The sequence below is a fragment of the Cydia strobilella genome, chromosome 8 (assembly GCF_947568885.1).
Source record: "Cydia strobilella chromosome 8, ilCydStro3.1, whole genome shotgun sequence".
Lineage (NCBI taxonomy): Eukaryota > Metazoa > Arthropoda > Insecta > Lepidoptera > Tortricidae > Cydia > Cydia strobilella.
Genome location: NC_086048.1, coordinates 12,969,784 through 12,981,874, shown reverse-complemented (window position 1 = coordinate 12,981,874; position 12,091 = coordinate 12,969,784). Strand labels below are relative to the sequence as shown.

The 12,091-nt window shown below is 37.3% G+C and overlaps 1 protein-coding gene across 3 annotated transcripts in view; it reads right to left on the bottom strand.

The window, feature by feature from the left end:
* The window catches only part of LOC134743733 (phosphatidylinositol 4-kinase beta), an 80,898-nt gene that overhangs the window by 15,772 nt on the left and 53,035 nt on the right, over nt 1-12,091 (bottom strand). For all 3 annotated transcript variants that reach the window (XM_063677356.1, XM_063677358.1, XM_063677357.1), the window contains exon 3: nt 9,648-9,848. In XM_063677356.1, coding sequence (XP_063533426.1) covers nt 9,648-9,848 — 201 coding nt within the window. The remainder of the gene's footprint in view (nt 1-9,647; nt 9,849-12,091) is intronic.

Genomic DNA, 12,091 nt, shown 5'->3' with positions numbered 1-12,091 from the left:
TCGTATATATATGTATATGTATAACAGCATACAGGAGGAGCACTATTTTACCCTTTGCTATAATAATAACAATAACTCTTGTGAAAAAACTGAGTAACGTAATTGAGGCTGGGAGGTCTGGTGGTTACGGAGCCGCTGCCTGCACAAGGCATACATTCCTGCTGCATAAGCAGAGTAGTACAATGGTGCATTATGTTCTGTTGACTTAGCATACTCTAAGATTTCCCACCTGCGCAAGGTGTGGAGAAATTTACCACCATAACGTAACTTATATAATGGATATCCGCCAAGCCCTAAATACTACAGCAATTACCCACTGCGCAAGCGGGTATTGCCGGAAAGTTTATTAAAATATGTGCTGATAAGCTATGCTGTGCTATGCTTTAGAATTCAAATAACATACTTAAAATTTCCTGCCTGCGGAAGGCGTGTGAATATTATTATTTAGCCAGCTGAAGACCCGTCGCCTGCGCAAGGCGTGCGAGTTTCATTATCATGAGAAGCTAGTAGATGAAGCAAAATACTATAACACTGGTATAATACAATCAACATGGCTCCAAACGCCAAGACCTTTTATTAAAGCCTGCGTAAGGCGTGTAAAAATGATTAGTCATTGGGCGAAAAGCTAATAGTTGGACATTGTTCTGGAACTGTTGTTACTGGGTTTTTAGTAGTTACAGTTACACTAAAACTGTTTAAGCTAGGTATATTAATATCATACAACATGCCTGCGCAAGGCGTGCAATATACATTAGCCTGCTGTGCAAGCGCGTAGCAATTAGTTCAGGAGTTTATTAACCAAATATTGCTACTACAAAGCAAATAGGATACAAGTATACATGTTTTTCAATGTGTAAAAATGATTCGCCTCCATGTAAATCTCTGCCTACGCAAGGCATTTGAGAAATTATTTACACTTTCGTTTTGCTGCAAAAACACACCTCACTAATAAACATTAAATTCTCCCGGGGAGACCCTAAGTCTTAATATTAAAAGACCCTAAAAAGATAAAATAAGTAACACACTCACTGCCAGCGACCCGCTAGGCGGGTTCCCTTTCGTAGACGCTTTTCGCTACATACTGTTTTTCGCGTGTTATTAGCTACGCTAGCAACGCGTAGTTCGCTCTGGCATTGAGTGGGTTAACTGGCTTTTAGGGCAGTAAGATTAGAAATCACCATAAGCACCATGAACCCCGTTTTTAACAAACCAATCGATTAGGTTAGAAGTGGGTTCAGACGCGGTTCATTCAATCAAGCAAATAATTGTGTAATTCCTATGCCAGGGCCAAGGTCACGCTTTTATAAAGTTCATGATACTAATCGTTGAACTAAAATTTTAAAATTTAATTTTGTTTGCCATAACCAGCGGGCCGCCCCGGCGCCACATATGATGCAAGTCATTGCGATTGCAAGTAATGGGCCACTAGTGCCTGAAGTTGTTAATTTTTTCATTCATTTTCAGTTTATTCATTCATTAAAAGGTAGAAATACATTACTCTTGACTGGCTCAGGCCAAAAATTCATCATTTAAATGATGGGATTAATCCCATGTGGGTCAAAACATTAAGAGAAAGGTTCCTTCTCTGCATATAATTATAAATGTTTGATACAATGTATCCCACCTGCAAGGGTGCATTGTAAGAAGTTAACTTTAGATTCCCTTAACTTTGCATTGTCTTCAGGAAAGACGTGAACGAGGTAATCAAATTACTATATGTATAAAATGTGTATGACTCTCACATTGCAACTCATCTACTCAAGAGTATCAGTCCAAATGAAACAAAGCCATTTTGTTTATCAATCCAGATGAATAACACACGTTAATGATATAAATGTCCTAGATTCCCTAGACAACTTCAGGTTAACAACAGAGCCCTCGCAGGCTCGCACGTTTTTAAGGAATGGGGACAAAGGTCATTTTCTGGAAAACTGATCCAATCCCTTAAGTTAATAAGCTGAAAGAATTTACATACATGTATCGCTGGGTTAAAATCCAACAATATAAAAAACGGTCAGTTTGTTTCTAAATATCAAAAGCTAAAAATTACTCAGGAAGCAGTAATCAGGTAATCTCGATGGTTATTACTGTACTAATGCTCATTAATGGTGTCCGGTGAAATTCCTCCCATATTTATTGTTTTTGGTAACAATATTTTAAAAACAGTATTAGCTTTGTGAGAATGGTACAAATACATGCGCGAATCAGTAAGCTCACTCAGATAACTATTATTTAAATCATCCTAATATAGAGGGTTGATAAGATTTAAAGCTAGGTGCCTGCGCCATAGCCCAGGCGGCAGGTTGAATTGGTGCTCAAATCACGTTTGACACTTTAAGGCACTTCATTTGAAAGCTACATCACTATCTTTCTTTCGTTTCTCTTCAAAAACATAAAAAGAAGAAGGGTACTTAATGCCAAATGATTGAAGGCTGATCATTTTACACGCGAAGGTCATTGACCTTACCTACCTAACCCGCCAGATAATAACATCAGTTAAATCTATAATCTATATATAAATATATCTTGCTCTTTCTTGAGCTTGCACTACGGGTAGTACAAGTAATCCCGAAATAAGGTTCTGTTGTAGACAAAACGCCCTAGCTTTGTAGCCGTCTTCCGGGTAGCATGGCTGTTATAGGTTGAAATTATGCGAATGCAAATATTTGTTTTGAAACACTACGCAGATCTGTCGTCTATGCACGGGCCAAACCTTGGCTAAACAGAAACGCAAACAGAGTACCTAATGTGTAAAATATCAAACGGCACAAAGAACCAAGCGGAAGAGCAATTCTCTGGACAGAGCTTAGATTCGGTTGTTGTAGCTGGTTAACCGGAATTTACGGGGTTTTTATTACCAATAATACAGCACTTGCTTATGACTTTGATCAGATACGGTCACTACGTGTTTAATCTAAAACCAAAGGCCAAGTTAAGTTATATATATATGTCGTACGCCCTAATATACTAATATTATATACATCTTGCAGGATGTTACATATTTTCACAAATAGTAATGAGAGGAACATCTTACTGTTATTCTTGCGGTAATACAGCTCTCGGATTAATATTATACTTACCATACCGGCTCTAATTATTGCTCGTGTAATAAAATAAAACCACATAATAGGTTGGTTAGTATGGGCTTAGGCCCTAGAATATTTTGGAATACTCTGTGGAGTTAGGCTTTACCAACATAGCGACTATCATAGAAAAGTTTAGTTTTATACAAAATGTATATACCTATAACAAGGGCATTCCCATTATGAATAGCTGAGGCTCAGCTGCTGAGCACTGTACCTACACAACGACAGAGAGTTCATGTTGGGTACCTGGCTGAGGTAACTCCTTCAGATGGGCAACAGAAAGTTGTTATAGCCCTACCGAAATTAACTTGTCAACATAATATCATTCACGATCTAATTGTTATTCAAGATTGTACCATAGCTAGAAAATAATGGTAGCTAATGAGTTAATCCTTTAATTGATTGACCGAAAGCCCTGATCACGTTTACACTGTGGTGACAAGTGCACTTTACATGTTAATTACCTGCCTCAAATACTAAGACTTTTAAAAAGAAACAAGTGAGGCTCGGAGGAATGTATTGAAAACTCGTTTTTGGGTGCCTGTAAAATAAATTGTATCCTGCCTTATCATTACTAATGTCGGGTATTATTACATGGGTAAAGGACACTTAAAATTTTCAACAATCAAGGTTTATTTTCCTCGTTGCAAGGTAAATACGTTGAATACAATAATAAATATTGAAAAAGAATACAAACACAAATTATGGCCTGAATACATTTGTGGGATGGATGAAATAAAATATAATAAGGTTGTCAGAAATAATTTTTAATAAACATACTGATATCTATATACATTCAGTTTTTGACAACCCTAATTACCCACCTATAAATAATTAGGTGTAGTAAAATATGTCACTTCACACTTAGCCCATTAGTCTATTTCACATTCATCCATGTACCCGGATTGTTAAGTGCACTTGTACTAGTTGTTTCCACCAGTTTCACTTATGAGTATAAATGAGTCACATAAGTCACATTGGCGTTTTCTGACCACCAGGCGATCACAGACACGTCTCAAATATTAAAATATAGGCTTCAAATAACGGTACAGAAGCTTAATAGCAGCGTTTTACCTTACAATAAAACGCTTATTAAGCGAAATACCTTATTTGAAGCCTATATTTTTAACTTCGCCTGTGGCTACAACACTCAGTTGCAATAAACCACATCACTTTTATTTTATTATGCCCGTTGAGGGTACTTTTGGCACGCTGCATTTTAACCTATACCATGCAATATGCAAATAGCAACATCTACTGTCTTTACAGTTCAATGCCAGTGCATACCAGTGATACCAGTGTATGTCTTTGTTTTATTACACATCGGAATAATAAATGAACTCAACCCTTTGGTAAGTGGTATATTGCAACTTTGTTTTATTATGGTATATTTTGAGACCCAATGAACTAAATCCGAGGCCGCACGCCACGGTCGCTGGTGGAGTTGGAGGGGGTTAAAACTGAAATTGTTAAAGTGGAAACATGCCGGTAGATGTCAGCACAATCATGAACCGGAACCGCTCGTCACTGACAAACTGCATCGCTCTCTCAAATATTAAAATATAGGCTTCAAATAAGGTATTTCGCTTAATAAGCGTTTTATTGTAAGGTAAAACGCTGCTATTGTCAATATCCAAGGACGAAAATGAGGACTACGTTTGTAAAAGGTGGAGTACAGGATATGTGTAATACAAAATTACCATTTTTAGCCGTCCAAACTTTATGAAACTTACAAATAAGAGCGACAAAATCAGTGCTTTACGCGCGTTTACCTAAACGTCCATCAGAAAAAAAACATTACTAATTTAGTGAGTCTGTTTTCAAAAAAATTATCCGTAAAACGGCAAGATGAGAAGACGTGCTAATAGAAACCAGTACTTGTTAGTTCTATTACGTATCAAAAGGTGTACAATTTCAGCGACTAAATCTATCAATTTTACATTTTTGCGACTAAAATCGATAACGGGCTCTTAAGATTTTATTAATAGCCGGTATTGTGCTAGCTGCTAGCATACACTATGCGAAATATCACAACACGAGCGACATAGACAAAATTTGAAATTTTCCTTACAAACTGTCAGTGATTTGTAGGTATGTACTAACTGTACTACTTAAAATATATGTATACCTACTACCTAGTGAGAGTAGAGAAACAGGCGTACTCGGAACATGGATGGTACTAGTATGTACGTACGAAATGCAGTAAAACCATTAGAAAGGCGCGGCGTACTAAGCAGAAAATGTACCATGGCGCCGGTGAAATTGTTCACATAACAACTTAACTACATTGTTGCAAGTTCGCTCAATGCGAGTCTGCTTATTTGCTATTTTGCTTAATTAAGTTATTAACTAAATACAGTCAAACATCGGTTGTAACAGGATAATTTTAAAAATACCTTTCATTTGTTGTACGCGGCAGATTAATTGGCATTTACCTGTTATTCGTTTTTGTTAATAATGGCAAAGGTTCACCATTCTGTCACAGAGTGTCACGTAGTATGTGACTAGAAGACTTCATCAGATTCAGTAGTAGCTTTTGTCATTTACAGCGAACAAGAGTTATCTGCCAAATGATCTACCGTATTCTATCCCCTATACAAAATGCAATTTTTTTACAGGTCCGCTTCAATATTTTGTCTTGTATATACTTAATCCTTTAAGATACATGGACTTCGGAGAAATGTTGATTTGGTATCCATCCAAATACCATGAACAAGAAACGTGTCATGCATCGTAAACATTTAACAGCATGCAACCCAACCTTAGTCTTCAAATGTGTCTCGTATAGCCGCATCTCTAACTAGACATGTATAAGACTATCAACGGTCCATGACAAATGAGTACAGAATGTGTCGCTGTTGCAGTACCGATACGACGTGCGTACAAGCGTAATACTGTCAGTGAAAGTGGCCCACTTTAAGCCATTCGATTTTAGCTGAAAATAATTAACAACGCTTTCCCTGTGCATTGATAAGATATCATCAATAAGAAAAAATTAACATGTACTGGCATACTTCAATAAATGTTATATTATCCTTTTTCAATCTTACAATCGCATCTCGATTACGAGTGGTACATCACACGTTTACTCAAGCAAGTTTCGCAAATATTTAAATATAACATTTTGTCACTTTTACACATTAGACAGATACGAGTATTTGCTGTCTCACAGACACAGTAGGTGAAATGTCAAACGTGGGAATTTTAATCTTTAGGGGAAGGGAAGGGTACCTACTTTGAGTCAAAGATAATTCAGTAATTGTTGTTCCTGTATTGATCCTGGCAGGGGGTCTATATAAATTCGCATAACGTAATACTCCTAATTCAAATTGGCATAACGTATATTACGCATGACTTTTAAATCGAATAACATTATTCCGCATAACTGAGTACGCATAATGTAAATGCGCATAACGTAAATTTCCATAACGATGACTTGGGATAAATGTAATAAGCATAACGTTACTTTGCATAATTATAAAATGGTATAAGTATAGAAGTAAATATTATGAAAGTGACTGTGTAGCACGCACTTCTTATACGGTCTTACCCAAATTACCGTCAACTTCAAACTTGAGGCAGCGAATTCACTATCAGAGGAAAAATCAAATTGATTAAAAAGACCCACAGACAGTGTTCATTTTGAGGCATTTTGCAAAGGCTCTGTTGGGGCTCCACGAGAATACTAATTAACAAAAAAAAACAGCTCTTTTATAGTCGAACGATAATTTTAAATTTGGGGCTCCGTCAAATATTTTGCTTTCCAAAAGGGTTCCGTCACCAAAAAAGTTTGAGAACCGCTGTAATAAAGCAGTTTGATATTAAAGTATTAGACAAAATATGTGACGGCAAGAGGATAATCAAAATCATATTTACAAGAAAGAACTTGATGACAATATTACGCAATTCATTATTTTTAATTATGGATCTGGGGAGTTAATTAGGATGTGAAAATATCTATTATCGGGCTGTTAGAAAAAATACCTAACATCGGAGGCCAAGGCGTGCCTTAACCATCTGAACCTAACCTAACCGAGTAGTTTTGCCCTGATCCATCTAATTCAATCCCTTTATAATACTATCCTAATTCATTTTGTGTTGCGAACGCAACCTTTTATTTGTATAATGCAGTAGCTAAACGCAGCCGTCGGGCTCGCTTACTATGCGGAGGCTTATTTAAATGCACCAATAGGAGCGCTCCACATAACCTGTATCGCGGCCAATTAGAGGCACCTAAATTTAGACTACCTTTTTACCATTCAAAATTAGCTTAATCACTTTCGCATCAGCCTCCATACTATTACCACCGCTTCCACACCTTTAACCGCTTACGTCAACTGTACCTTGTAAAGTAACCAGCACCTATTAATTATAAGTTTACTTCAAATCGAAGTCTTTTATTTGTCGTCGAGACCTGCACGGCGGCTACATATGACATTATTGCATGCCCCGCCTCAGCTCACTAGCAAGCATTCGGCAAACATACTATCCGCTCGGTGAAACGAGACCTGCACGGCGGCTACATTTTAATAATAATGTTATACATATTTCAATTATGCGGATTTATGATTATGCGTAATAAGTATTATGCGATTTTTTTATTATGCCTGTTCAATGTTATGCACAATTATGTTATGCCAAATCTGTTATGCGAATTCATATTATGATAATTAATGTTCGGCGTATTAGGGGGCACCCCCTGGTAGGAAATACCCATGAGCCATGGCACGCAATTTACCGTATATTCCGGGACGGTTGTCTCGATATTAGTATACATACTATACATAGATAGATATTAAGTTTGACATGTTCAAAAATTGTTGCTAATTTTATATGTAGCCGATCTAACTGTCTGGACAGTTACTTTGCAAAGTTATTTGAGAGACAAAAAGCCCAAAGTGCTAGTTTCCTGTTTCTTATATTCTATATTTAGGTAAAACTACATAGATCGATTGAGTATAACCGATACTGTAATCGAACTGTCATTCTCATTTAAGTATCTGGGATATACAATCAGAGTAGTTCTTTGTTATTCGGGTAAATAACTTCAAAATTTACTTGAATAGATAACTTATATTACGAAAGGTTACGAATGGAATTTCAGCAGATAAGAACGACAAAACATACAAACACAATGATTTACTATATGCATAATTTGTGACGACATCGACACCATTTGTTGATTTATATTTAACAGCTATCAGAGTGAGCAAGGAGAGCGATTACATGCATTACAGCATTATGATAACAATCATGCGTAGAAACAAAACTGCGTGCACAAAAACGTGGCATAATTATGATTTAACGTAAACTAACATATTTTACTTTTTTTATAGGCAATTAAGCACACCAACCAACTGACAGTAAATGCCAATTCGATAAATCTAATAGGTATTTAATTTATCACTACTACCTGCTGATTTCTGACGCGCGACTGTTTTGGTCTATCAGACAATGGGAAGTGAAATAAAGAAGCGTAGGATGCACAACGATTGTATTGCTGTATTTAAAACGCGCAATGTGCGAGTGTCAACCCTGAGTGCCTCTGCCTCAGCGACTCTTGGACTTAATTATAAGATTGCAATTACAGTAGTCATTGAGGCGTAATGTCGCGAACTGTTTCTGCAATTTGTATTAAAGTATAATAATAGAAAAATATGCATTCGATCAAACAAACTGTTACATCACTGTATTCTCGGAAATACATTTGTAACTATAACACGTGCAAGCCAAGTTTACAAAATATCAACTATTAGTTTAAAATATAATTATTGTATTTCCCCGTGCGGTAGGAACTATGTTGCAATAGCAATCAAAGTTGATAAAACACGGACGAACCGCCGGCTCGTGTTTGAAACTTCGACCGTCTCTCAACAAGTCGATTACTGCGGCACTATGGTAGTCGCTTTGTATGTCTAGTCTAGACGTTAGTAACTATCGTGCAATTTGTGGCTAGTAACAATGTCCATTAATCTAAGGAACTTCTTGGCGTGCAATATGTTCAATATTAAAGCTCTAGTGAGGCTATTGTCCACCCACCCACGCCTATTCATCCACCCACGCTACAATCGCATGGCAAGGAAGCTAACGAGCAAAACAACTGACAATTTGATTCTTTCTGGCATTGTCAAATTCTATAGAAAAAACAAGAGCCATCCACGTTTAGTTTTTACCGGCCTTTTCCATTCAGTTCTGAGGCCACGCCACGGCGGATGATGTAGTGGAATATGTTCACAAGAAAACGCGTCACGAGCCGAGGGTGTCCCAGCTGCATTCGCGTCATTACGTGCAGTTTAGCTCGTTCGTGGTGCGGGTGCCGCGGCCGCTGCTGGAAACCATCGCGAGCGCGGACTTCTGGACGACGGGTGTGGTATTTCGGCGGTTTCGTGGGAATCTGCCAAATCCTACACCGGGACAGGTGAGGCAACCGAAAACTGTGTCTCAAAATGTTTATCTTTTAGGATTATAATTATTGTATGTATGTTAGTCTGTAGGCCTTAGTTTCCTGAAAATAAATGTTATTTGATTTGATTTGAGACAGCCTTTCCTTCTTTGTCTTACCTTGTCCTTACTGTTGAGCACGGCCGCTGCCTGCGAAGGTATTCTCAACACGTGGTGCGGGCGCTGGTGCAGCGGTAGCCACACCCTGGCCGGCAGGTTGAGGTCCAGCGAAGCGAGCTCTGCCCTCAGTCGCCCGTTCCTTCGCTCTTTGTCTTGCACGCCGGCCAGCCTTCGACCGATGCTCGTGAGCGCGTTGAGAAACTGCAGACAATGGGTGTTTAATGTTAACGATTATTAAACAATGTAGTGTTATTATTAGTACCTAACAGATTCACATGATTTTTTAGAAGCAGTGATGGTAGTAAAAGTCGGGCAAGAAATATTTTAGCTAATTGAATTTTCCATTTTCTTTCTTATTGTAGTGGGTACATAATACTTGTACTTTATAGATAACTATATTTGCAGCTGCAACATTATTTTTTAATTAGCACGAAGAGCGCCAGTTGCCTTGAAAGGTACTTAAATGGCCATAGAAACTCAAATACGGTAAGGAAATGCAAATTGGTTGTCATGTTATATGAAACTTGTTTTGCGTTTGTTGGTGTTAAAACATTTGTTTGGCATGTACATATTTGACAGTAATAACAGCATACAAGGCTAGTATAGTATGTATTATTACTTAATCTATGATACCAGCGCGTTTGTCTACCAAAACCAAAATGTCAATGTCACAAAAGTTCATGAACACAAAACAGTGATTGATTCAGTCAAAATATGATTGAAAAATTGGCGATTTGGACGACGTAGGTACCTACTTAATTATATTTGATTTAATTTTGCCTGCCGTAGGTTAAACATTAATTTTGCACCAATTTGGGATGTCTCCAACCAGAAATAATAGATATATGTGCAAAACAGTACTCCCGAGTACTCGTGCGCTAGAAAGGAATTCAAACCAGAAACCAGTAGTTTACAAAATATTATATATTGACTCAAAAACTATTTGCCTTCGCTTCTAAGTAAGTATACAGTTCTGATTTGGGAAAGCCTCCAAACAGTTTACCATCGATTACGCCAGTCTAACAATGAGTCGTCCCACTGCTGGCCACAAGAAGTCTTGTTACATCCAGGTCAATGCCATTGCCGCCATACAGTTTTTATGGGAACATGCAACAGCAATATTTGTTAAATAATCGGATTTAGACCGTCTCGCCGGTGCCCGAAAACACGCAATGAATTAAAGTAACGTAACGGTATACTTTATATATATCTGTGAGACAAAACATACAAAAAAATGCGCGTTTCTCCAGAGATAAGACCTAGATCGAATTTTCGCCCCCGAAAACCCCCATATAGCAAATTTCATCGAAATCGTTAGAGCCGTTTCCGAGGTTCCCAAAATATTTAAACATATACACGGTGTTTCATGACCCACTGAAAACCTAAAAACAGTTTGTTCAGAATCGACAGGAGAATCGATTGCGCTATATTTTAATGGGGGTAATTTTTTTATTGTTTTTACATGCTCAGTCTACAAGTTTGTAATGCAATATCAATAACTAGCATTTGACACGTTATTTGTCAATGAGCAACACTGAAATGACGAAGTACCTTGTGTAGAGTTACCAGTCGAATATAATTGTTAAGAAAACTAAACAACGAATATTTTTTTAAATATTTATCGGATTAAAGAATAAATACTCAAGAAGAGTTTAAAATAAAAAAAATCTGTTGGGGTGTCTCAGGTTTTCAGTGGCTCAAGTAACACCGTGTATATAAGAATTGCCCGTTTAAACGTATAAGATTCGGTATGAAGTAAACTATAAAGATCGTGCTTTTTTTAGAAAAATAAGCTTCGTAGAAAACTCCTAATGTAAATAAATCGAGAGAGAGAAAACAAAAAGCATGCTAAAAGGAAATTCGTTAAAAGAAAAAAAACCGTTGCGTGTAATAGTTATGATGAAAGTGATGAAACCAATTGGTTCTCACTGAAATGAAAACAAGGACGCGACATTGTGTGTCGCGTGTTAACGATCCATTACAGGAAATACAGGAATTACAGTAGACTTTATTTACAATATCATATCGCAAAATTAGTATGACCGGGGCAAGGTTACTGTTGTACAATGAATTCGTACAGTACAGTACTACTATTATAAGTGCAGTCAAGGTATTAAATTAAATATCGACACGGATCACGGACAAAGTGGCAAGATTTTGTATACACGACCTTATTGCCCATACGTTAAGGTAGTATTTACATAAATATTTTTGGCATTTTGATCGTGTCGATACTTATTACCTTGACTGTACCTACCAACCGTACAAACTTTTTTCCATATTTTTTATCGTTCACGTCTACGCCGCCGTCAGCGGCCAGTATGCAACTATTCAAATGCCTAATCAATAGACGGATTCAGATCCGTAAATAATCCGATCCGATCCGTTTATGAATCAAGACGATTGGTAATGTAATTAAGAAACGCAAAGGCGTTTTTTTTACA